A 27,761-nucleotide genomic window follows, 5' to 3' on the forward strand; every position below is an offset into this window, starting at 1 on the left:
TGCCCCACCTATCTGGATTACTGACCCCTGCCTGACCTTGACCTGTCTTTTGCCTGCCCCTGTTGGATTAAATAACTGTTGTTACTTCGACGTTGTCTGCATCTGGGTCTTACCTGAAACGTGATATAAATAACACATTCAGAATAATGATATAATTCAACAGAATAATAAATAATTTAACAAAACATTCCATTTTCACATGACACAATTCAACATGAATCCATGAAATGTGCCTCTATAATAATAATCATTTCTCCAGATGAAAACAAAAAGAAAACGTAGCAACTTGGCCCAAACAACATTTTACTTTCACTTTTAGCAACAATAATGACAACAATAATAAGAATAATAGGGCTAGCTTAAATAAGGTCTGGGTCAAATTCCCCCGTGAGATGCAGTCCGACAACAGTGCAGCTTGACTTTCTCTGTCAAGTGAACCCCCAGTCTTTCCGCATGGAACGTGGTCAAACAAGTTTGGTTGGTTGTGTAAACTGTAATTGTAGCTAGGCCTACATCATGCAATATGCGCATAATCTTACCTTTATTCATTGGTATCTTTTATTATTATAACGACTCAAAAGCACAACAGGGGTCCAATAATTATTGGAACAGTCAAATGTGGAATGTATTGTTGGTTCAAAGCAGTCCTTTATTAATTATTTATTTATTATACTTTCCATAAAAAACAAAAACAAAACATATTTTAAAAGCAGTTCAGTGTGTGTGTGTGTGTGTGTGTGTGTCATTTTTATTTATTTTAAACTAGAAACCAATCATTTCAATCTACAATAGAAATAGACTAATGGTTCCAATACCAATAAATTAAAATGTTCAACATGTTTATGGATTTACCAATCTATTTGTTGAAAAATAATTTGGTACATTTTATTCAAACAAGGAATTCCACTACGATATTCAAAAGATCAAAATGTTAATAAATACGTTTTTCATATCCAAGCCAATCTGATCAAAATTATTAATGCTTGGGAATGGCCACATCTAGATTGACAATATTTGTTGATTAACAAAACAAAATCACACGTTCTTTGCTGGATTTGAATGCGTTGTCAGTCACTCCCCAATGGCTGAAAGAATAGAGAGAGATAGTCATTATGGGAATGGGTGCTTGCTTTTTATTCTCCGGCTACAGCTGCACTAACAGTATGAATGCTTACTGACAATAATATACTGAACAAAAATATAAATGCAACATGCAACAATTGTAAAGATTTTGAAGTGTTAAAGTTCATATAAGAAAATCAGTCAGTTTAAATAAAAATAAATACATTTGGTCCTAATCTATGGATTTCCCATGACTGGGCAGGGAATGCCATACACGTGATCTGCGGTTGTGAGGCCGCTTGGACGTACTGACAAATTCTCTAAAACAACGTTGGAGGTGGCTTATGGTAAAGAAATTAACATTCAATTCTCTGACAACAGCTCTGGCGGACATTTCTGAAGTCAGCATGCCGACTGCACGCTCCCTCAAAACTTGAGACATCTGTGGCATTGTGTTGTGTGACAAAACTGCACATTTTAGAGTGGCTTTTTATTGTCCCCAGCACAAGGTCCACCTGTGAAATGATCATGTTGTTTCATCCGCTTCTTGATATGGCACACCTGTCAGGTGAATGGATTATCTTGACAAAGGATAACATTCTCACTAACAGGGATGTAAGCACATTGTGCACAACATTTGAGAAAAATTATAATTTTGTGAGTAAGGAAAATGTCAGTTCATGAAACATGGGACCAGCACTTTACATGTTGCGTTTACAGTACATTTTTGTTCAGTGTACAATAATTTAGATAACTAAGAATTACACCTAAGCAAACATATTAACGGAGCAGTTAGTATTACACAGTGGTGGAAAAAGTACCCAATCGTCATACATGAGTAAAAGTAAAGATACCTTAATAGAAAATGACTAAAGTAAAAGTGAAAGTCACCCAGTAAAATCCTACTTGAGTAAAAGTCTAAAAGTATTTGGTTTTAAATATTGTGGCGTACAGCAGGTGGAGGGGGGAGACTCGTCAGGGGGGAGGGGGAGACTCGTTGAGGCCTGGTGATAGATGGAGTATACATCACGAGGCGATGGCTCTATCTGCTGGACGTGCCAGGTCTCGACGGACTCTCTGCCCAGGACTAATTGGGGAGTTGGTGAGTAATCAAGGGCTGATTGCTCACCAGCTGTACAAGCCCCATAAAGCTGCCAGAAGGGCAGCACACAGGGGAGGACTGGGGGAAGTAAGGTGATTTCCGTGTAGTTGGAGACGGTGCCCGAGCTGAAACGAGGGAGTTTGAGTGCGAAACAGGATACAGCAAGACCCGGAGCCCAGAAGACGGTATCCAGGAGAGGGTCTCATGGGGGAGACCTATCCTTTTCTTTTGATTTATTATTTAATAAACACCCTTGAAACCGAGCTAGTCATACTCTGTCTGTGTAAACGTCTTGACCAAACCCCCTGGTCTGCCACAATATACTAATAAGTATCAAAAGTAAATGTAATTTCTAAAATATACTTAAGGATCAAAAGTAAAAGTATAAATCATTTTAAATTCCTTATATTAACAAACCCACCAGGCACCATTTAAAAACATTTTTTTTTTACGGATAGCCAGGGGCATGCTCCAACCCTCAAGTGAGTCTGCCAGATAAGAGGCAGTAGGGATGACCAGGGATGTTCTCTTGATAAGTGTGTGAATTAGACAATTTTCCTGTCCTGCTTAGCATTCATAATGTAACAAGTACTTTTGGGTGTCAGGGAAAATGTATGGAGTAAAAAGTATATTATTTTCTTTAGGAATGTAGTGGAGTAAAAGTATAAAGTTGTCAAATATAAATAGTAAAGTACAGATATCACAAAAAATGACTTAAGTAGTACTTTAAAGTATATTACATCACTGGCATTACATGTCCATGTAGTCTCATGATGCTGATATTTGTAAAAGGATGTTAGTTAATATATGGGTTATACTTTCATTGGACATGTTAGTTAATATGGGTTGTAATTTCACTGGACATGTTAGTTAATATGGGTTGTACTTTCACTGGACATGTTAGTTAATATGGATGGTACTGTCAATTAGCAGGAGCCAGTAGCCTAGTTGGATGCAGGGTGGTATGGCTGGAGGCACCAAATCTGTTAAGTGCTCAGATACATAATAATACACTCAACAACAATTAACACCAGAAAAAAAACAGTAACTTTCAAGAATGAGATTGTATTACATTATATATACAGTACCAGTCAAAAGTTTGTACACACCTACTCATTCAAGGGTGTTTCCTCAATTTTTACTATTTTCTACATTGTAAAATAATAGTGAAGACATCAAAACTATGAAATAACACATGGAATCATGTAGTAACCAAAAAAGTGTTAACAAATCAAAATTTATTTTAGATTTTAGATTCTTCAAAGTAGCCACCCTTTGCATTGATGACAGCTTTGCACACTCTTGGCATTCTCTCAACCAGCTTCATGAGGTAGTCACCTGGAATTGCTACTTTTTTGGTTACTACATGATTCCATATGTATTATCTCAGTTTTGATGTCTTCACTTTTATTCTATAATGTAGAAAATAGTAAAAATAAAGTAAAACACTTGAATGAGTAGGTGTGTCCAAACTATTGACTGGTACTGTGTGTGTATATATATATATATATATATATATATATATATATATATATATATATTATATATATATACATCTTATTTTTTTGAAGGACAAATTATATTACCTTCATTTGTCAGCATTGCCTCCCTCTCTAGACGTTCATTGCTGCCTTGACCTGGAACAGCAGAACTAACATCAGCACTTCCATAGTTTCAGCTGCATTCACTGTCTATGTAAGTAATACAAGATAAAATAACTGGCAATACATTTGAAGAACATTACCAGAGTCAGAGGAAGTGCTGCTAGCGCCATCCGTTGTCACTGGGAAAAGAGAATATAATCCCTCTTTAGCTAGATGCAGATATACAGTTATCATCATTGGTCGTCTATAGGCATGCATATTCCCAATTGAAATTAGATTAATGAACTGAAAAATCCATCCTCATAACAAACAATGGGCTATTTCTAGTTCATAGGTTGAATTCACTTCCTGATTTGACAGAATTGAAAACTACCCTGGTAGATAGATGTGACTTCTAAAATATGTTCTATTTACTTTCCTACCTTTTTACATTTCACGTCAGTATCATAATATTCCTACTCAGTACAGATCATTCATTAGTTAGTTAGAATTCATTTGTCATGTTGTTCACAGTGTCTAACGGCTTTTAACTCCTTGAGAAGCCTGTTCTTGATTATGACTCACAGTCCTCCTCTCATGTTATAAGTGTATAATTATTCCACATGATTTGTGATAAAGGTGATGAAAGCAACCTTTACACTGAAAAGTCAACATGACAGGCCTTGTTGTATTGTTCTTGCCTTCAGAAAACACCATGAAGACGTATTTTATATTAATGCCAGTAATTCATGTTATAATTCAAATGATGTTAGGGGATGTTGGTTAATATACTGTACGTGGTTTGTACTGTCAATGGGCAAGCGCCAGTAGTTGGATGCAGGATTGTATGGCTGCTGGCACCCAATCCGTTAAGTGCTCAGATATGTAATATTACATACAACAACAATTAACACCAGAAAAAACAGAAACTTTCAAGAATGTGATTGGGAGGCCATGATTGTTAGATCATTTAACGAAATGTCAAAAAGGATCAATTATATTACCTCCATTTGTCAGCATTGCCTCCCTCTCTAGACGTTCATTGCTGCCTTGACCTGGAACAGCAGAACTAACATCAGCACTTCCCTAGTTTCAGCTGCATTCACTGTCTATGTAAGTAATTGTCACGTCCTGACCAGTAAAAGGGGTTATTTGTTATTGTAGTTTGGTCAGGACGTGGCAGGGGGTATTTGTTTTATGTGGTTCGGGCTGGTTGTGTTAGTAGTTGGGTGTTCGATTTATTATTCTGGGTTTTGGGAACTGTTCTATGTTAATGTATTTCTATGTTTAGTCTAGTCATTTGTATTTCTATGTTAAGGTAATTGGGGGTTGGACTCTCAATTGGAGGCAGGTGTTTTCTAGTTGCCTCTGATTGAGGGTCCTATAAATAGGTATGTGTTTGTGTTAGTATTTTGTGGGAGATTGTTCTTGTTTAGCTATGTGTGCCTGACAAGACTGTCAAGTTCGTTTTGTATACGTTTTTTCCTTCTTCACTTAAATAAAAGAAGATGAGTGTACATTTTCCCGCTGTGTCTTGGTCACAACCCTATGACATCCGTGACAGTAATACAAGATAAAATAACTGGCAATACATTTGAAGAACATTACCAGAGTCAGAGGAAGTGCTGCTAGCGCTATCCATTGTCACTAAAATAGAATATAATCAATTAGTTAGATACAGATATACAGTATTCAGTGATGATCATTGGTCATCTATAGGCATGCATATTCCCAATTGAAATTAAAATAATTAACTGAAAAATCCTCATAGCACACAATGGGCAATTTAAAAAGTATGAATTTAATTCACTTCCTAATTTGACTGATTCGAAAAATACCCGCCTAGTACATAGAAGATGTGACTTTAAATTTCACGTCAGTGTCATAATACTCCAATTCAGTACAGATTATTAATTAGTTAGTTAGAATTCATTTGTCATGTTGTTCCCCAAATTGTTCAGTGTCTAACTGCTAGTTGTTCTTTAGGTGTTCCCTTCCTTGAGAAACCTTTTATTGACTATGACTCACAGTCCTCATTTTACAAGTCTATATACCACATGACTTGTGATAAAGGTGATTAAAGCAACTTTTGCACCGAAAAGCAAACATGACAGGCCCTGTTGTATTGTTCCTTGTAAAACTCACCGTTAACTCCATGAAGGTATTTTTTTTTTTACAATACCAGGAATCAATGTTCTCAGTCAGTCATTCTTAATTGTAATTATAATCTACACTCTGTTGTATGAAATAAATTGGAGCCTTAACTGTAAAACATAATATGACCAGTCTTACCAGGCATGCTCAAAATGGCCGCTCCATTTCCATTGCCTGAAAGTAACAGAGTCATGTGAACAGAATAACTCTGCAAGTCTATAGTTAAGTCTGTTTGATTAACATTTTGCTATATACTGATTGGCATTGTCCAAAACAACAAATAGACAATATGGGGCCACACTACTCATCAGAATGTGATTAATAAACATGATTGATGTGTAAAAACAAGGATTAGGGGGGCTGTCATTAATCCTCACAAGACATAATTCAATCATTACAATTAACTCTCATAAGATGCCCCATCATTATACACATCCCTACCAGACCTTTGATATTGCTGTGCTACTGATATACAGTTGAAGTCGGAAGTTTACATACACCTTAGCGAAATACATTTAAACTCAGTTTTTCACAATTCCTGACATTTAATCCTAGTAAATATTCCCTGTCTTAGGTCAGTTAGGATCACCACTTTATTTTAAAAATGTGAAATGTCAGAATAATAGTAGAGAGAATGATTTATTTCAGCTTTTATTTCTTTCATCACATTCCCAGTGGGTCAGAAGTTTACATACACTCAATTAGTATTTGGTAGCATTGCCTTAATTGTTTAACTTGGGCCAAACGTTTCGGTTAGCCTTCCACAAGCTTCCCACAATAAGTTGGGTGAATTTTGGCCCATTCCTCCTGACAGAGCTGGTGTAACTGAGTCAGGTTTGTAGGCCTCCTTGCTTGCACACACTTTTTCAGTTCTGCCCACAAAATATCTATGGGATTGAGGTCAGGGCTTAGTGATTGCCACTCCAATAGCTTGACTTTGTTGTCCTTAAGCAATTTTGCCACAACTTTGGAAGTATGTTTGGGGTCATTGTCCATTTGGAAGACCCATTTGCGATCAAGCTTTAACTTCCTGACTGATGTCTTGAGATGTTGCTTTAATATGTCCACATCATTTTCCTACCTCATGATGCCATCTATTTTGTGAAGTGCACCAGTCCCTCCTGCAGCAAAGCACCCCACAACATGATGCTGCCACCCGCGTGCTTCACGGTTGGGATGGTATTCTTCGGCTTGCAAGCCTCCCCCTTTTTCCTCCAAACACAACAATGGTCATTATGGCCAAACAGTTCTATTTTCGTTTCATCAGACCAAAAGTACGATCTTTGTCCCCATGTGCAGTTGCAAACCGTAGTCTGGCTTTTTTTATGCCGGTTTTGGAGTAGTGGCTTCTTCCTTGCTGAGCGGCCTTTCAGGTTATGTCGATATAGGACTCGTTTTACTGTGGATATAGATACTTTTGTACCTGTTTCCTCCAGCATCTTCACAAGGTCCTTTGCTGTTGTTCTGGGATTGATTTGCACTTTTCGCACCAAAGTACGTTCATCTCTAGGAGACAGAACGCGTCTCCTTCCTCAGCGGTATGACATCTGGTCCCATGGTGTTTATACTTGCGTACTATTGTTTGTACAGATGAACTTGGTACCTTCAGCCATTTGGAAATTGCTCCCAAGGATGAACCAGACTCGTGGAGGTCTACAGTTTTCTTTCTGAGGTCTTGGCTGATTACTTTTGATTTTCCCATGATGTCAAGCAAAGAGGCACTGAGTTTGAAGGTAGGCCTTGAAATCATTCCACAGGTACACCTCCAATTGACTCAAATTATGTCAATTAGCCTGTCAGATGCTTCTAATGTCGACATAATTTTCTGGAATTTTCCAAGCTGTTTAAAGGCACAGTCAACTTAGTGTATGTAAACTTTTGACCCACTGGAATTGTGATACAGTTAATTATAACTTCAATAATCTGTCTGTAAACAATTGTTGGAAAAATGACTCGTGTCATGCACAAAGTAGATGTCCTAACCGACTTGCCAAAACTATAGTTTGTTAACAAGAAATTTGTGGAGTGGATGAAAAATGAGTTTTAATGACTCCAACTTAAGTGTATGTAAACGTACAACTTCAACTGTACATGTAATTGTTAAAGAAAGGAAAATGACATTGTATCAACAGTACCATTTAGAGGGGCCTGGATCTCAGTAGGTGGTAGAGCTCCTGTATTACCAGCACCTAAAACAATGGTGCAAGGTGTTAATGCCAAATATAACAGGTTTTTATGAAATGAGTATCAGAAACACTGGGAAGAAACAGTGGAAACACGTGGGTACAACACTTAACTTTGTTTGACCTCCTGACTTGAGATTTAATTAAAGTAATGCCCTGATGTCAAAAAAGGTTGCAACATGCCTACTCTCTTCAGAAATGACCATAATCGCTTCAGTTTATCTCACAGAACAATAAGAAGAAGAAAAATAACAGACTTGAAATTAATTCACAATGTGAGCAACTTACATATTTTGCCTTTCTTCCGAAGAACCAACAGTGAGGTAACCAAGGCTAACAGGAGGACCACCACAACAACAGCAACAATGACAACAACTGTGACTTGGCTACAATCACAGCATTTTCCATCTGCATGGAAGACAAGATAAGAGTACATATTCACCATTAACAATAACATCTTATACAATGAGCTTGAAAAAACAGGAGTCACATTTTAATAATCTGCATTCATGATCTCATAAGAGACTCATAAGCGTCTGATTTTACCACAATTGATAACAGCTAATAACGTGTTTGTTGAAAATATGTACAGCACCGGTATATTAAATATAAGGACTACTTTACCCCATTTGACCTCAATTGGCTCCTTCAACATTCTATGGCTGACATAGCATTCATAAGTTTCCTTGTCAGCCTCTGGAATCTGCACACTCATCCTGATCTGGTAGGTCTTGTCATCATTGGGTAAGACTCCATCAGACAGCACTCCATCTTGTTTGGTCAATTGGACGCCATTCTTCTTAATATGCATTAGTACATCTTTGGGATAGAAACCTGTGGCCATGCAGGTCAGTCGGATATGTCCTGCAGTTTTAGCTTTTTTAGCAAATGCATAGACCTTTGGAGGGGCTAAAGAGGGAAGAAAGAGTGATTTATTTCTGATTTCACATGTACAAATATGCCTTTTCTGTAACCCACATTTACACTATTTGAAGTTCAGATCACCATTCAAATGCTAGCTTTTTTTAAATACTCACAGTGCTTTTTAGCCTCTTTCATCAGTACTCACAGTCAGCTCTAATTAATTCTTTGTCCCCATATGCCATGAATTTGGACAGCCAGTCCACACACTCCTTCTCCAGGTAGCCCTTGGTGTACTGGTTGAGGATCTGCACCCCGTCCCACTTCCTCTTAGTCGGCAGAGCTTGATCAACTGGTGCCACCCACTGCATAGTGACATCATCAAAGGCCAGGAAGTCGTCACCATCGTAGCTGTATTGGTCAGTGCCCTTTATGAATTTCAATGTGCCGTCTGGCTGTGTGTCAACCTCACATCCATGCCTCCACTGAAGGATATGGACACCTGAGAGGAAAAACAAGTAGAACAGGAGGGAATGACTTACCTATGGTATGGTCAAGTCACGTCTTTTATACATTTTTTGGCATTATACTTAGAAGTTAATCTACGGTAGGCTATGTAGAGTGATACAAATGCAGGTGTGGTTTCTCACCAGTGTCGTTGTGCCTCATGCGTTCCATCAGGATGTTGACGTTGACTTTGAACCACTGCTCCTTGCTCTTGCGTGACTGAGTGCCTTTTTCCCAGTAGTCTGCTGGCAGCTTCTCCCTCATCCAGTCCTGTTTGGGAATCTTCTTTTTATCCACACTGTCATAGTAGTCGATCTGTTTGTCATTCATCAGACCCATGGCAGTGAACTCATGGATACCAGGCAATTCAACTGGCTTTGAGAGGGCAGTGTAGATGTAATTCAGCGAGTGGATCTCTAATGGTTACAAAGGGGAGCAAATGGGTTAGTCAGAACTCCTGAGTAGAGATGGAAAAGAATTGAGGAAGTGATGGGAATTCAAAAAAAAAGGTAGGGGCATGGATCATAAAACCAGTCAGTATCTGGTGTGACCACCATTTGCCTCATGCAACGCGACACATGTCCTTTGCATAAAGTTGATCAAGCTGGTGATTGTGGCCTGTGAAATGTTGTCCCACTCCTCTTCAATGGCTGTGCAAAGTTGCAGGATATTGGCGGGAACTGCAACACGCTGTCGTACACGTCAATCCAGAGCATCCCAAACATGTCTGGTGAGTATGCAGGCTATGGAAGAACTGGGACATGTTCAGCTTCCAAGAATTGTGTACAGATCCTTGCAACATGGGGCTGTGCATTATCATGCTGAAACATGAGGTGATGGCAGCGGATGAATGGCACGACAATGGGCCTCAGGATCTCGTCACGGTATCTTTGTGCATTCAAATTGCCATCGATAAAATGCAATTGTGTTTGTTATCCGTAGCTTATGCCTGCCCATACCATAACCCCACCGCCCCCATGGGGCACTCTGTTCACAACGTTGACGTCAGCAGAACATCTCGCCCACACGATGCCATACACTGCTGATGCTCTAACCACTAGGCTACCTACCTGGGGCGGCATGGGCCTAGTGGTTAGAGCGTTGGACTAGTAACCGAAAGGTTGCTAGCTCAAATCCCTGAGCTGACAAGGTAAAAATCTGTCGTTCTGCCTCTGAACAAGGCAGTTAACCCTCTGTTCCTAGGCTGTCATTGTAAATAAGAATTTGTTCTTAACTGACTTGCCTAGTTAAATAAAGGTAAAATAAAACATATATAATAATACACAGGGTCTGCGGTTGTGAGGCCGGTTGGACGTACTGTCATATTTTTCTAAAACGACGTTGGAGGCGGCTTTTGGTCAAGAAATTAACATGAAATTCTCTGGCAACAGCTCTGGTGGACAGTCCTGCAGTCAGTATGCCAATTGTACCCTCAACGTGAGACATCTGTGGCATTGTGTTGTGTGACAAAGCTGCACATTGTAAAGTGGCCTTTTATTGTCCCCAGCACCAGGTGCACCTGTGTAATGATCATGCTGTTTAATCAGCTTCTAGATATGCCCGATCGATCAGGTAGATGGATTATCTTGGCAAAGTAGAAATGCTCACTAACAGGGATGTAAACACATTTGTGTCAACATTTTTGAGAAATAACCTTTTTGTGCATATTGAACTTTTCTGGGATCTTTTATTTCAGCTCATGAAACATGGGACTAAGACTTTACATGTTGTCTTTATATTTTTGTTGAGTGTGTATAGCCTTATCACCTGACACCTGGCAGTTCCAACCAATCAAACTGTCTTATCATGTTGCTGGGTAAAAAACATTTTCTCAGGTGTGCAATCAATGGAACTTGTCAGCGGCAACAAGGAAACATCACAATATAAGGGCTGACATAACTAGCCTACCATTAAACAAAAAGTTGGAGTCGTCATCAATAACATGAACATAACATAAAAAAATATATATATTTTGAAAGTTGGTGAATAATCCTTTTTTTATATATATTTAAGGAGCAACATATCAAAACATCAACTTCAGTCCACCAACATAATAGGCTAGTCACTGAAATGTTCTTTTTAAGTTTATTATTGACTTGAAAAATAATGTAGGCTATATATGGCTCTTCCAAGAGCTTTTACTTTAACTTATGACACATTTTCTAGAAGTAAAATCATTCTTACCACTGTTCACCGTTGAAAGTGTCCCAAACAAGAGCAAAACTACGACAAAATACATTTCGAATCCTCATGTATTGTAAATTGCCCAAAAATATACAAATATCCTAAATTCTGTGTCAAATTCAGAATCCCCCACAGTGCTACGACTGCGCGCTCTTAGCTTTTTCTAACAAGGAAACTCCTGTGTTGAGCCTGATCATAAAGTGGAACAGGTGTTGGTACAAAGTCCAAAGTCTTTTCTTTGATATGACTGTACTTCATAAGCAATTGTCAGTCATATCCTTTACCTTTTCCACATTTTGTTACGTTATAGCCTTATTCTAAAATTGATTAAATCATTCCCCCCATGACTCTACACACACAACACCCGATAATGACAGTGAAATCGTTATTTTTTTTTATTCTTGCAAATGTATAAAAAAAATCGAAACAGAAATATCTTATGTACGTAAGTATTCAGACCCTTTGCTATGAGACTCGAAATTGAGCTCATGTGCCATTGATCATCCTTGAGATGTTTCTACAACTTGAGAGGAGTCCACCTGCGGTAAATTCAATTGATTGGACATGATTTGGAAAGGCACACACCTGTCTATATAAGGTCTCAAAGTTGACAGTGCATGTCAGAGCAAAAACCAAGTCATGAGGTTGAAGGAATTGTCCGTAGAGCTCCGAGACAGGATTATGTCGAGGCACAAATGACATTTTTTATTTAACCTTTATTTAACTAGGTAAGTCAGTTAAGAACAAATTCTTATTTACAATGACGGCCTACCACGGCCAAACCCGGACGATGCTGGGCCAATTGTGCGCCGCCTATTGGACTCCCAATCACGGCCAGATTGTGATACAGATCTGGGGAACAGTACCAAAACATTTCTGCAGCATTGAAGGTCCTCAATAACACAGTGGCCTCCATCGTTCTTAAATGGAAGAAGTTTGGAACCACCAAAACTCTTCCTAGAGCTGGCCGCCCGGGCCAAACTGAGCAATCAGGGGAGAAGGGCACCAGAGTTCCTCTATGGAGATGGTAGAAACTTCCAGAAGGACAACCATTTCTGCAGCAATCCACCAATCAGGCCGTTATGGTAGAGTGGTCAGACAGAAGCTACTTCTCAGTAAAAGGCACATGACAGCCCACTTGGGAGTTTGCCAAAAGGCACCTAAAGGCTAAAAGGCTTCGGGACAAGTCTCTGAATGTATTTGAGTGGCCCAGCCAGACCCCAACTTGAACCCGATCGAGCATCTCTGGAGAGACCTGAAAATAGCTGTGCAGCGACAGAGCTTGAGAGGATCTGCAGAGAAGAATGGAAGAAACTCCCCAAATACAGGTGTGCCAAGTTTGTAGCATCATACCCAAGACTCGAGGATGTAATCACTGCCAAAGGTGCTTCAACAAAGTACTGATTAAAGGGTCTGAATACTTATGTAAATGTGATATTTCAGTTTTTTATTTGTAATACATTTTTGCTTCATCATTATGGGGTATTGTGTATAGATTGATGAGGGGGAAAAAACTATTTAATCAATTTTAAAATAAGGCTGTAAAGTAACAAAATGTGGAAAAAGTGAAGGGGTCTGAATATTTTCCAAATCCACTGTACATATATGGTAGACCCTATTTTGAATGATAGAATGTTCAAAAAACAAGGTATTTTATCATTATTTTTCGGTCATAAAAAAAAAATCATACAGGAGATTTCAAAAGCATGTACAGGTTATAACCATTGTGTGTGTGTGTGTGTTTCTGCGTGCATCCGTGGGCATGTAATAAGTGATGTAACATACTGATCAGTACATAGTAACAGAGCAATGCCATGCAAAATTATTGAAATAAAACAAGAGCCCCTTTAAAAAAAAACGCTGACCAGGTTTCTGGGATAAGAGAAACTATTTAAATCCTGCGGTTCAAGACGACATGTTGGGATTATTTGTGTCCTCGATAAAACAATGTTTACAATGTGATATTAACAGAAATTCCACTACATATTAATTCAAGCGTGTAGCTTTGTCTTAGCTTAGCAACCCAAAAATGTTTTGAAATGGCCCTAGGTTGAAATAAACAATCTTAAAATATTATATTGCAAATACCCAAAGTATTAACAATACTCTACAATATTAAACATATTTTTATATATATATTTGCAGGAACTTAAAACAAGATATACAATATGGTAAAAACAGTCATGAAACACAGTAAATGTGTTGTAGAGCTTTTTTGTTACTCAAAATATTAAATATTTTTCTATAACTCTTTTGAAATGTTATTTAAAAGAAAAGTTTGTCACCGATTGGACAGAGACCAGAGGTATGAAAACATACCAACATACAGTATACTTCTAGGCCTATATAACCCTGATCTAGTACAGGTCTAGTTACAATCCATGAAGACTGATACAAATACCGTAAAGATGCCTTTTCATTGTGTGTTAACCTCTCTCCATACAGTAACATCCAGTGTAACAGTAAAACATGAAATGTACGATAGAATAAATTCATTGAAGAGAAATGTACACATCAAACACTATTAAATGCAGCACTTTTCAGCACATACTAACTGTAACTATAAGTAACTATCATTTCCATCACAAGCTTATAAGAATTGAGCAGTGTAACTGAATAACAAGCATTATCAATAGCCATAATATGAAATGAATTGACCGGTCCGGTCAGGAAGTTAGGCCACCAAGTCATCTAGCCACCTGCACATAAATACACAACATGGAAAAGATGTGCATTATTAGATTGAACACATATGTTACAGCGCAATGTTGTAAAACTTTTTCTTATGTATTACAATAAATGACATGAATAACACATAAGTGAGCTCTAATTACAAATAGATGGTGTCAAATACTGCCGATGGCTTGGCCTCACATGAACCAATCAGTTAGGATCTTTAACTTTCTCTTTTAGTGACAAAACATAAGTGTTGCCCGTTGACATTTTAAAACAAACCGATGTTCCTTATGTTCAAAACGGTCTATTTATCGAACATGCCAACTTTGTAGGATAAACAGAGGGAATACATTTTTTACATAAAAGTAACCAATTCTATGGAGGCTAACTAAATCAGCATGTAATTCCTTCTTATTTTATGCTATCTTCATAATTACCTCAGTAAATCATTTCTGTATTAAACTGGGGTCAGTTGGAGAAGAGGTGAAAGAAGGGTTGATATCCATCCACTTACTTCAATTAGGCAGCATCGGCGTCTTAACTTCCTCCTCACTGGCTCCGTCTGAAGACCTTTCCTTCTGGCTGCCTTTACCTGAAATAGTGGCAGAGGGAAACTGTCTTTCTACAGTCTCAAAATCATTTGTAAACAAATACAATCTAAAGTCTTTGATTGATATTATGTATGCACACGACTGACTGAATGTCGCTTTATATAAAATGTCTGTCTGCTAAATGTATTTATATTTGTTATTTATTATTATGGGTCAAGGGAATATTAGATTACCAGAGTCTGATGAGTTGCTACTTCCACCATCTTCGCCTACTAAAAAGGAGAAAACAGTCAATAATTTCACTCTAAACATTACATAATCATAAAAAAGAAAAACAAAAGCTAACAAAAACAACCATAAACAAGATATGCCATTCTTCCATATTTTTGTTCATAGTGCCGCATACAACATACTGTATGTGTGCCTTACAAAGCATGTGATGTTTCTTTGTACTGTCTTATTTATTTTACAAACCTCTTCTCTGGCATACTGGCATACTGAAACTAACAGATCTGTTGCCCTGCATGTTTATTATCACAGTGCATCAGACACACAGCTCATAAAATAGACTACAATCACACTAAAAGGGCTTGTTTCTGAGAGTAAGGAAATAAACCTTTAGACCTTTGTGTTTGGTCCATGGTCTGATGTCTTTCTATTCGATTCTCCCCGAGAATCTTGTCACTTGAACACTTATCGCACCGTTCTAATTTGTGTGCCGGCCGTGTGGGGAAAAATGTGAAGGTATCACGAGCTGGGACAAAAGCAACTTTCACATAACTGTGGATATATGTTGCCCTTACCGAGTTGTGCAAAGTGGTAGAATCTTATTCACATCTGTAATGGCTGCCAAAGGTGCTTCCAACAAGTATTAAATCAGAGGTGTGAAGACATAAGCAATCAAGACATCTTCGTTTTAAATGTTTAACTAATTAAGACCCCCCCAAAAAATTTGAAATTGAAAATGTGGAGTTCCGCTAGGTTGTGTAGGAAATAAATCCAGTTTAATCCCTTTTTAGAATTAATTTAAGGCAGAAAAATGTGAAATCTGTGCAAGGGGTTTGTAAACTTTCACTAGACACTGTATATGGTTTGTACTGTCAATGGGCAGGCACCAGTAGCATAGCTGGATGCAGGGCGGTATGGCTGCTGGCACCAAATCCGTTAAGTGCTTAGATGCATAATAATACACTCAACAACAATTAACACAAGAAAAACATGTAACTTTGAAGAATGAGACTGGGAGGACATGATTATATTAATAAAAAAATAATATTGATTATATTACCTCCATTTGTCAGCATTGCCTCTCTCTCTGGATGTTCATTGCTGCCTTGACCTGGAACAGCAGAACTAACATCAGCACTTCCATAGTTTCAGCTGCATTCAATGTCCATGTAAGTAATACAGTGCATTCGGAGAGTATTCAGACCCCTTGACTTGTTCCACATTTTGTTACAGCCTTATTCTAGAATTGATTAAATAAATGTTTTCCTCAATCTACACACAATACCCCATAATGACAAAGCGAAAATAGTTTTTTTGTGTGCAAATGTATTGAAAATAAAAAACAGAAATACCTTATTTACATAAGTATTCAGACTCTTTGCTAAGAGAATAAAAATTGAGCTCAGGTGAATCCTGTTTCCATTGATCACCCTGCGGTAAATTTAAATGATTGGACATGACTTGGAAAGGCACAAACCAGTCTATATATGGTCCCACAGTTGACAGCGCATGCCAGGGCAAAAACCAAGCCATGAGGTCGAAGGAAATGTCCGTAGAGCTCCGAGACAGGATTAAGTAAGAACACAGATCTGGGGAAGGGTACCAAAACATTTCTGCAGCATCGAAGGTCGTCAAGAACACAGTGTCTTCCATCATTCTTAAATAGAAGTTTGGAACCACCAAGACTCTTCTTAGAGCTGGCCGCCCGGCCAAACTGAGCAATCGGGGGAGAAGGGCTTTGGTCAGGGAGGTGACCAAGAACCCAATGGTCACTTTGACAGAGCTACAGAGTTCCTCTGTGGAGATGGGAGAACCTTCCAGAATGACAATCATCTCTGCAGCACTCCATCAATTAGGCCTTTATGGTAGAGTGGCCAGATGGAAGCCACTCCTCTGTAAAAGGCAAATGACAGCCAGGTTGGAGTTTGCCAAAAGGCACCTAAAGGACTCTCAGACCATGAGAAACAAGATTCTCTGGTCTGATGATAACAAGATTGAACTGTTTGGCCTGAATGCCAAGCGTCATGTCTGGAGCAAACCTGGCACCATCCCTACGGTGAAGCATGGTGGTGGCAGCATCATGCTGTTGGGATGTTTTTCAGCGGCAGGGACTGGGAGACTAGTCAAAATCAAGGGAAAGATGAACAGAGCAAAATACAGAGAGATCTTTGATGAAAACCCGCTCCATCGCGTTCAGGACCTCAAGCCAAGACAGCACAGGAGTGGCTTCGGGACAAAACTCTGAATGTCCTTGAGTGGCCCAGCCAGAGCCCGGACTTGAACCCAATCTAACATCTCTGGAGAGACCTGAAAATAGCTGTGCAGCAACACTCCCCATCCAACCTGACAGAGCTTGAGAATATCTTCAGAGAAGAATGGGAGAAACTCCGCAAATACAAGTAAAGGGTCTGAATAATGATGTAATGGTGATATTTCTGGGGGTGGGGGTTATACATTTGCAAAAATGTCTAAAAACCTGTTTTTGCTCTGTCGTTATGGGGTATTGTGTGTATATTGATGAGGGGGAAAAAACGATTGAATCAATTTTAAAATAAGGCTGTAACTTAACAATATGTGGAAAAAGTCAAGGGGTCTGAATCATTTCCGAATGCACTGTATAAGATAAAATAACTGGCAATACATTTGATGAACATTACCAGAGTCAGAGGAAGTGCTGCTAGCGCCATCCGTTGTCACTGGGAAAAGAGAATCAATCTTTAGTTAGATACAGCTATATAGTGATGATCATTGGTCCTCTATAGGCATGCATATTCCAAAACGAACTGAAAAATCCTCATAGCAAACAATGGCCAGTTTCCAGATCATTAATTTAAATGAACTTCCTGAATGGAAAAGTACCCTAGTACATAGAATAGTTTTCCCCCTTTTGACATTTAACTTCAGTGTTATAATAATCATACTCAGTACAGATAATATATTGGTTAGAGTTCATGTGTCATGTTGTTCCCCACTAGGTTGTTGAGTGTGTAAGGGCTTTTAACACTAGAACTGCCTGGCCTTTCATCATATAAGTACCCGATAGAGAACGTTGCCGGGAGTCCCGTTTAGCATATGCATAAGATGCATTTCAACCTGCAAGGTGCGCAAACATGCTTGATAAATGGTGCATTAACTATTGTAAAGGATTAATTGCATGAAGAAGTATTCATGGTAATATATATTAAAAAAAGAACAATAGTTTTGTTTGGGTAGAGTCAAGGATATATGTTGTATAAGTCATAGAAAAAAAAGGTAGGCCTATCGTCCATTTTTGTTTCCCTTACAATAAAAACAGTGTAATCCATTTGATCACCTTTATTTGTAGATTTTATTAGTAATAAAGACCAGTTACAGCTTCTTTTGACAAAGTAGAAACTAAAAATATGATAATAATATAACCAGCCAGGTGTGCAGGTGAATTATCTGCTGCATTTCTAAACAAAAGCACCAGTGCATGAACAATAGTAAATTATTAATTGCATAAATAAATATTAGTGGAAATATATTCATGACAAGATATAAAAACAGTAATTTGTTGATTGTATCAGACACTGTATTGTGCCCTTATATCTGTGCCTTTACACACAAATCAATCGTGTCTTCTCTTTATGCTTCGGGGCTTTGTGTGAGCAAGCCCCACAAACAAATTGGTTGCACTGCAGTTTTCATGGGCCTTGTTTCGTGTGCACCTGACGACTTGACATTGTGTCTTATTCTTCCCGAGTGGGAACTGTGGTGCTTGGGGAAAAGAGCAGGATTTGTTGCCTTGGCGGCCTGCTTGGCTGCTGTAGCTTCTATCTTGCCGTTTATATGGTTCTCACGAAGCTCACACGCCAGATCCAGTGGGATGCATGGTGCTGAGATGCATGGTGCTGAGATGCATGGTGCTGAGGATGCAAACACTCTTATTACATCGTGTTGCTTTACCACTCTCCATCACAGATGTGGACTACAGCTCTGCTGGTATGTTGTTTTGCGCAGAGGGGGGCAGCTCCCGACTTTGCTTGTTCACTGTTCCGAGCGGGCTAGTCTTCTTTACAATCAACTTATCTGCCAGGGAAATTGATGTGAACATGGTCACATTTCTGCCTTTGCCCATGTTAAGGCTCCATGAGTCTCAAAACCAGTCTCAGACAGTCGCTCACCCGCTAGCCTGGTTTCATCTTTCCTCAGATATGGAAAGCCATTGAGCAAGGACTTGGTTTTGACATCGGTGGCTAACCAGAACTTAACTGAAGTCAAATGCACCATTATCGCTTTCTATCGGGTTTCTATCACCCATTCACGACAGAATAGCATATTTTAATTTTATGTTAATTATGTTACTAGTTTTTGCTTAGTAGCCAGAGGAATGATGCCAGACAAGTGGTCATATGCTGAATGCATGGACAGCACAGATATTCTTGTAAAAAGTGACATTTGGAAAAAGAGCTGCACCTCTTGAATTTTGAGAGTTATTTGAAAAAGGAAAGTGTCATAGAAACTGCAGAACATGCTCTTTCAGATACTTTATAAAAATCAATGTTTTACCTGCATGTGACTCTGAAGGACAATTTGATAAAGCGATGCTCCGTTTCCTGTATCTGTCAATTACAAGATGCGCCCATCTCTTCATGTACAATTTCATAGGCCTAATATTCTCTCTCCTCAAGATATTGTCAACTGAATCTTGTCCGTAGGCTAACTCTTATTATGTATGAAATTAGTTTTGGTATAGTTTAGGTGTAGTTTCGATGAGCTTGGTTGGAGCTTTACTAATCGTCCGTGAGTTTTACTCGGTTAATTTAGAACCTAACAAACTCAAAAGGGTTCTATCTGGAACCAAAAAGGATTCTACTTGGAACTCAAAAGGGTTCTACCTGGAACCATAAAGGGTTCTCCTATGGGGACAGTTGAAGAACCATTTTTCTAAGAGTGTACCACATGATTTGTGATAAAGGTGATAAAAGCAAACATGACAGGCCTTATTGTATTGTTCCTTAACCTGCCTCTGGAAAACACCATGAAGCCGTATTTGCTTAAATGCCAGGAATTCATGTTATAAGTCAATCATTCTTATTTGTAATCATAATCTTCTCGGAAAAAATAAAGAAATGGAACCTTTTCTGCTTATAGCAACTGTTATAACAGTAAAACATAATATGTCCTCTACAAGTATTGAAATAATGTCTTACTTGGTGGGGTGGTCAAGATCAAATTGGTCGCTCCATTCCCATTGCCTGAAAGTAACAGAGTCATGTGAACACAATAACTTTGCAAGTACATGGTTAGGTTTGATTCATTGATATTGTGCTATATACTGATCGGTATTGTCCAGAGCAACATGTAGACAATATGGGGCTATTCATCAGTATGGGAACATGATTGATGTGTAAAAACATGGATTAGACGGGCTGTCACTAATTGAATCCTCACAAGACATTGTTAAAAAATTGCAAATGACAATCATGAGATGGCCCATCATTACACACATCTCTACCAGATCATTGGTATTTCTGTGCTACTGCTATACATGTCAGACTTCTAGGGGTAAAACGCATGATATTGTATCAACAGTACCATTTAGAGAGGCCTGGATCACAGCAGGCGGTATAGCTTCTTGTCCCCATAGGAGAGAGAACCCTTTGAAGAAACCTTCTTGGTTCCAGGTAGAACCCAATTGGGTTCCATGTAGAAACCTTTTCACAAAGAGTTCTACACAGAACTCAAACGGGTTCTACCTGGAACCAAAAAGGGTTCTCCTATGAGGGTTCTACACAAATTAAAAAGGGTTCTACCTGGAACCAAAAAGGGTTCTCCTATGAGGGTTCTACACAAATTAAACAGGGTTCTACCTGGAACCATAAAGGGTTCTCCTATGGGGACAGTCGAATAACCCATTTTTCTAAGAATGTAATACATAATTTATGATAAAGGTGATAAAAGCAAACATGACAAGTCTTATTGTATTGTTCCTTAACCTGCCTTTGGAAAACACCTTGAAGCTGTATTTGCTTAAATGCCAGGAATTCATGTTATAAGTCAATCATTCTTATTTGTAATTATAATCTTCTCAGAAAATAAAGAAATGGAACCTTTTCTGCTTATAGCAACTGTTATAACAGTAAAACATAATATGTCCTCTACAAGTTTTGAAATAATGTCTTACTTGGTGTGTGGATCATGTTATAATAGGTCGCTCCATTCCCATTGCCTGAAAGTAACAGTCATATGAACACAATAACTTTGCAAGTACATGGTTAGGTTTGATTCATTGATGTTGTGCTATATACTGATCGGTATTGTCCAGAACAACAAGTAGACAATATGAGGCCAAATTATTCATCAGTATGGGAACATGATTGATGTGTAAAAACATGGATTAGATGGGCTGTCATTAATTTAATCCTCACAAGACGTTATTAAATCAATGCAAATGACCATCATGAGTTGGCCCATCATTACACACATCTCTACCAGATCAATGGTATTGCTGTGCTACTGATATACATGTCAGACTTCTAAGGGTAAAACGCATGATATTGTATCAACAGTACCATTTAGAGGGGCCTGGATCCCAGCAGGCGGTATAGCTTCTTGTCCCCATAGGAGAACCCTTTGAAGAAACCTTCTTGGTTCAAGGTAGAACCCTTTTGGTTCCAGGTTGAACCCAATTGGGTTCCATGTAGTAACCTTTCCACAGAGTTCTAAAAAGGGTTCTCCTATGAGGGTTCTACACGGAATTCAAAAGGGGTCTACCTGGAACCAAAAAGGGTTCTCCCATGGGGACATTTTTCTAAGAGTGTAACACATGATTTGTGATAAAGGTGATAAAAGCAAACATGACAGGTCTTATTGTATTGTTCCTTAACTTCACTAGGGTAGGAGGCACTATTTTCACCTCCGGATGAAAAGCGTGCCCAAAGTAAACTGCCTGCTACTCAGGCCCAGAAGCTAGGATATGCATATAATTGGTAGATTTGGATAGAAAACACTCTAAAGTTTCCAAAACTGTTAACATAACGTCTGTGATTATAACAGAACTGATATGGCAGGCGAAAACCTGAGGAAAATCCATCCAGGAAGTGCTGTTATTTTGAAATGGCTGTTTTTCCATTGAAAGCCTATCCACCATACAAAGACTTATGACCCAGTTCACGATCCCTATGGCTTCCACTACATGTCGCCAGTCTTTCGGCATTGTTTCAGGCTTTTACTCTGAAAAATGAGGGAGAAACACCACTTTCAATGAGAGGACAGTGGAAATTTCCAGACATGAGTCCTGCGCATGACCGGGAGCATGCCTTTCTTGTTTTCCCTTTTCGATTGACGAAGCTATTGTCCGGTTCAAAGACGATCGATTATTTATGACAAAAACAATCTGAGGATTGATTATAAACATCGTTTGACATGTTTCTACGAACTTTTATGGTACTTTTTAATTTTTCGTCTGCCTGCTGTGACCGCGCTTTGTTCCAATGGATTACTGAACAAAATGCACCAACAAAACGGAGGTTTTTGAATATAAAGAGGGACTTTATCGAACAAAACAAACATTTATTATGTAACATGAAGTCTTGGGAGTGCAACCATATGAAGATTATCAAAGGTAAGTGATAAATGTTATCGCTATTTCTGACTTTTGTTACTCCTCTACTTGGCTGGTTACTGTTTGTAATGATTTGTCTGCTGGGCGCTGTTCTTAGATAATCGCATGGTTTGCTTTCGCCGTAAAGCCTTTTTGAAATCTGACACAGCGGTTGGATTAACAAGAAGTTTATCTTTAAGCTGGTGTATAACATTTGTATCTTTTATGTATGTTTATTATGAGAATTTCTGTTTTGTTGAGTTTCACGCTCTGCAATTTCACCAGATGTTGTTGGAGACAGTGGATTACTGAACAAAACGCGCTAACAAAATGGAGGTTTTTGGATACAAAGAGGGACTTTATCGAACAAAACTAACATTTATTGGGTAACTGGGAGTCTTGTGAGTGTAACCATATGAAGATCATCAGAGGTAAGTGATTAATTTTATCGCTATTTCTGACTTTTGTTACTCCTCTACTTGTCTGGTTACTGTTTGTAATGATTTGTCTGCTGGGCGCTGTACTCAGATAATTGCATTGTTTGCTTTCGCCGTGAAGTCTTCTTGAAATCTGACACGGCGGCTGGATTAACAACAAGATAAGCTTTATTTTGATGTATTGCACTTGTGATTTTATGAAAGTTAAATATTTATAGTAATTTAATTTCAATTTGGCCCTCTGCAATTTCACCAGATGTTGGCCAGGTGGTAGCATCCCACACCCCTACAGAGGTTAACCGCCTTTGGAAAACACCTTGAAGCCGTATTTGCTTAAATGCCAGGAATTCATGTTATAAGTCAATCATTCTTATTTGTAATTAGAATCTTCTTGGAAAATAAAGAAATTGAACGTTTTCTGCTTATAGCAACTGTTATAACAGTAAAACATAATATGTCCTCTACAAGTTTTGAAATAATGTCTTACTTGGTGTGGTGGTCAAGATCAAATTGGTCGCTCCATTCCCATTGCCTGAAAGTAACAGAGTCATGTGAACACAATAACTTTGCAAGTACATGGTTAGGTTTGATTCATTGATATTGTGCTATATACTGATCGGTATTGTCCAGAACAACATGTAGACAATATGGGGCTATTCATCAGTATGGGAACATGATTGATGTGTAAAAACATGGATTAGACGGGCTGTCACTAATTGAATCCTCACAAGACATTGTTAAAAAATTGCAAATGACAATCATGAGATGGCCCATCATTACACACATCTCTACCAGATCATTGGTATTGCTGTGCTACTGCTATACATGTCAGACTTCTATGGGTAAAACGCATGATATTGTATCAACAGTACCAATTAGAGAGGCCTGGATCCCAGTAGGTGGTGGAGCTCCTGTATTACCAGCACCTAAAACAATGGAGCAAGGTGTTAAAACCAATTATGAGAGTGGACAAAATCAGTGGAAACACATGGGTAGGAAAAATAATGATACAATACTTCACTTTGTTTGACCTCCTGACTTGAGATTTACTAAAGTCATGCACTAATGCCAAAAAGGGCACTGACAAACCGACTCTGTACAGAAATTACCATAATTGCTCCAGTTTCTCTCATACACAATATAAGAAACTTACATATTTTGCCCTTCTTCCAAAGAAACAGCAGGATAATTATGCCAATGGCAACAGAACCACCAATGATGATGATAGCAATGATAGGAACTGTGGATTGGCTAAAATCACGGCATGTTCCATCTGTATGGAAGACAAGAGGACATATTAAGCATTCACTGGGTACAGAACACACCTTCAACATAATAGTTTGAAGGATTTTATTGTAATGGAATGGGGGGTAGTTGATGTAGTGAAAATGGAGCGTGATGCTCGAGGTAGGTAGAGGTTTGTCTGTCCGCAGAAACAATAACAAAGTGGTCACACCGCCTGTATTTTGGTAAAAAGCTGTGCGATGGGCTTGGAGAAATGTAACCACTCCCAAATTCATAGACAGAGCTATGGATGCAAGGACTGACCATCTATGTTATTCAAATGACAGTTTTAACCATGTTCTGAAGCCATACAGTGTTTGTTTACATTTACATTATTTACAAAACACTGGAATAAAACAAGCCTGTATCTTGGGTTCTGATGGAGTACGACAGTAGAACTAAGCTCATGAGGCATTCATAAGTTATATTCTTCAAGATGCAATGGGTATATATCATTCATTTAAGTCCAAAAATGGATGTAGCAACTAAGGATTACAGCTCCAACAACAAAATCCTATACAATGAGCTTGAAACAACTGTTGATTCACATTTAAATCTACATTCGTGACCTTGTAACAGACAAACATTTTACTAATTGATTTTACCATAATTGATAACCATGCAAATAACTGGTTTGTTGAAAATATATAAAGTATATTAAATACTAGGACAACCTTACCCCATTTTACCACAATTTGCTCCTTCAATGTTATATGGTTGACAAAGCATTCATAGGTTTGCTTGTCTGCCTCTGGGATCTGCACACTAATCCTGATCTGGTAGGTGTCATCATTATTGGGTCGGGCTCCTGTCGACAGTACTCCATCATCTTCGGTCAGTTGGACCCCATTCTTCTTAAAATGAATTATCACATCTTTGGGATAGAAACCTGTTGCCATGCAGGTCAGGTGGACATTTCCTGCAGTTTTGGCCTTATTAGCAAAAACATTGATAATTGGAGGGGCTAAAGAGGGAATAAACAGAGAACATTCATATTTCATTTCAGATCTCACAGGTTAATTGTTAAGCTACACTATTTAAGGAGATTAATATTCATAAGTACTCACAGTCAGCGCTACTGAAATGTTTCTCCCCATATTCCATGAATTTGGACAGCCAGTCCACACACTCCTTCTCCAGGTAGCCCTTGGTGTACTGGTTGAGGATCTGCACCCCGTCCCACTTCCTCTTAGTCGGCAGAGCTTGATCAACTGGTGCCACCCACTGCATAGTGACATCATCAAAGGCCAGGAAGTCGTCACCATCGTAGCTGTATTGGTCAGTGCCCTTTATGAATTTCAATGTGCCGTCTGGCTGTTTGTCAACCTCACATCCATGCTTCCACTGAAGGATACGGACACCTGAAACAAAAAACTAATAATGAAAAAGAAGGTAGACAACTAACTTACACACAATTTAAGAAAAATCTAAATGTTGAGCGTAGGACAAAATGCAAGTGTAGTTTCTCACCAGTGTTGTTGTGCCTCATGCGCTCCATCAGGATGTTGACGTTGACTTTGAACCACTGTTCCTTGCTCTTGCGTGACTGAGTGCCTTTTTCCCAGTAGTCTGCTGGCAGCTTCTCCCTCATCCAGTCCTGTTTGGGAATCTTCTTTTTATCCACACTGTCATAGTAGTCAATCTGTCTGTTATTCATCAGACCCATGGCAGTGAACTCATGGATACCAGGCAATTCAACTGGCTTTGAGAGGGCAGTGTAGATGTAATTCAGAGAGTAGATCTCTGTTGGGGAAAAATAAAGATAATTTGTCTCAATTTGCCTTCTCTCCATGTTAATCAGCCATGCTGTAAAACATTCAAATTTCACTATGCATAAATAGCTCTGCCATTTCCTGGTTGCTAAACCTCTAATAGTTAACCTAATTGCAGTTTGTGCCAAAATAAGCTAGTATAGTGTGTAGAGAATCATTGTACCATCTAAACCGCTGTTAAAAATATATTTTCCACAACAAAAATGATTGTATTTTCAGCTGTTTGACTGGTATACAAAAACAAAAGTAAAAGACGCAAAAACAAAAAACAAAAGTAATACGCAAAAACAAAACTTAACAACGGAAGCATAGAAATAGAGTACATTGAACATATCTACTGCTTCTTAGAAGTGCTTTCAATTAGAATGATAAATCTATAACTCACATGTCTATGCGAATTTGGTCATGTCGCCCAGAAAGTTACATATTGCCACTAGGAAATCACTATCAAATACTTAGGTCTATTGTCTCTGTAAGGAGCCAACTAGTCAAAAAAAGAAACTTCTATGAAATATCATAGCAGAGAAGTCATACTATGGCCTTGCATCATGATGTCTAAATGGTAGTTTAGGTTACATTGAAGTAGACCTTACATGCCTATTAAAAATAAAATAAAATGTAATTTGTCACATACAACAAGGATAGACCTTACCGTGAAATACTTACTTACAAGTTAGGTCTACAACTGTTGTATTCGGCGCATGTGACAAATAGAATTTCATTAGATTTTTAATAGGCCTATAAGGAAAACATCAATGTAACCTAAACTACCATTTGGACATCATGATGCAAATAGCAGACTGCCCTCTGCTATTACATTCATTGCCTATTGAAGTAGTGAAGTGGAACACATTCTGCAATTTATCAAAAACAAATGTATTAACCTAATCATTAATAAATTAACACTATTGATTAAGTTAAACTATTTTCGGAACTTGTTGATTAGCCATGAGTCGTACAACTATTAAGAAAACAATGCATTTCCTGTTTCTTGTGTGAGCGTTTCATATTTTTGTTAAACAGCAGAAGTAATTTAGCTACAATGTAAAATGTCAAACATACCAGCTAGCAATATGATCAGGCAGCATATGTGTTTTACAAAAGGTTGATCATGGGGGCCTGTAAGTGCGCATTAGCGAGTAACGGTAATCAATAAAGTGGAATAACGCACATAAGGTTGACTACATAGCCTATAAAACGCAATAAATCAAATATATTGTAGACTATGCTACAACAGACCGCTCATATCAATTGGTAAACGATTTTTATTATGCGTTTTATTTTTATCCAGCAGTCAACTTTTACTTTCACTTTTGACATTCGAGTGGTATACAACTTACCGCTTTGGCTCTGAACAATACATTCCGTCGATAAATAAAAAACAAATAACATAAACGTATACATCTTGTGAACTACGTTTTTACAGTTTCTTTGAAAGGTACAGCAACGGAATACCTCCACCTTCCACAAAGTCCGGTCTGCTACAACTAATTACTGCCGCGTTCAAGTACTATTCGGAAATGGGACATTTCTGACTTGCTAACTGGTTGTAGTGATAAACGTGCCGTGTTCAACGTTAGCAAATTGGACATTTCAGTTACCAACTAGCG

The 27,761-nt window shown here is 38.4% G+C and overlaps 2 protein-coding genes across 6 annotated transcripts; both read right to left on the reverse strand.

The window, feature by feature from the left end:
- Positions 1 to 621: 621 nt before the first annotated feature.
- Positions 622 to 11,987, reverse strand: LOC115175891 (major histocompatibility complex class I-related gene protein). 2 transcript variants are annotated; one of them, XM_029735510.1, is made up of 12 exons: positions 11,637 to 11,986; positions 9,596 to 9,868; positions 9,154 to 9,447; positions 8,709 to 8,993; positions 8,373 to 8,492; positions 8,037 to 8,090; positions 6,040 to 6,075; positions 5,356 to 5,394; positions 4,752 to 4,802; positions 3,909 to 3,947; positions 3,751 to 3,801; positions 622 to 1,085 (listed from the first exon to the last, which is right to left on the reverse strand). In XM_029735510.1, the coding sequence occupies exons 1-12, from the start codon at positions 11,689 to 11,691 to the stop codon at positions 1,072 to 1,074; spliced, it is 1,311 nt and encodes a 436-aa protein (XP_029591370.1). In that variant the 5' UTR covers positions 11,692 to 11,986; the 3' UTR covers positions 622 to 1,071. The 2 variants fall into 2 exon arrangements, with proteins under 2 accessions (XP_029591370.1, XP_029591372.1); XM_029735512.1 differs by lacking the exons at positions 3,909 to 3,947; positions 4,752 to 4,802 and having other exon boundaries at positions 11,637 to 11,987.
- A 1,518-nt stretch (positions 11,988 to 13,505) lies between these two features.
- On the reverse strand, positions 13,506 to 27,680 carry LOC115175890 (H-2 class I histocompatibility antigen, Q10 alpha chain). Of its 4 annotated transcripts, none has more exons than XM_029735507.1 (14): positions 27,492 to 27,680; positions 25,850 to 26,122; positions 25,447 to 25,740; positions 25,059 to 25,343; positions 24,249 to 24,368; positions 23,968 to 24,021; positions 23,583 to 23,627; positions 21,240 to 21,284; positions 20,266 to 20,316; positions 17,749 to 17,787; positions 16,152 to 16,202; positions 15,097 to 15,132; positions 14,827 to 14,904; positions 13,506 to 14,335 (listed from the first exon to the last, which is right to left on the reverse strand). In XM_029735507.1, the coding sequence occupies exons 1-13, from the start codon at positions 27,553 to 27,555 to the stop codon at positions 14,828 to 14,830; spliced, it is 1,434 nt and encodes a 477-aa protein (XP_029591367.1). In that variant the 5' UTR covers positions 27,556 to 27,680; the 3' UTR covers positions 13,506 to 14,335; position 14,827. The 4 variants fall into 4 exon arrangements, with proteins under 4 accessions (XP_029591367.1, XP_029591366.1, XP_029591368.1 ...); XM_029735506.1 differs by having other exon boundaries at positions 15,097 to 15,135; positions 27,492 to 27,679; XM_029735508.1 differs by having other exon boundaries at positions 15,097 to 15,135; positions 20,266 to 20,310; positions 27,492 to 27,678.
- Between the last annotated feature and the right edge of the window lie 81 nt (positions 27,681 to 27,761).

Source organism: Salmo trutta, chromosome 36 (assembly GCF_901001165.1).
Source record: "Salmo trutta chromosome 36, fSalTru1.1, whole genome shotgun sequence".
Taxonomy (NCBI): domain Eukaryota; kingdom Metazoa; phylum Chordata; class Actinopteri; order Salmoniformes; family Salmonidae; genus Salmo; species Salmo trutta.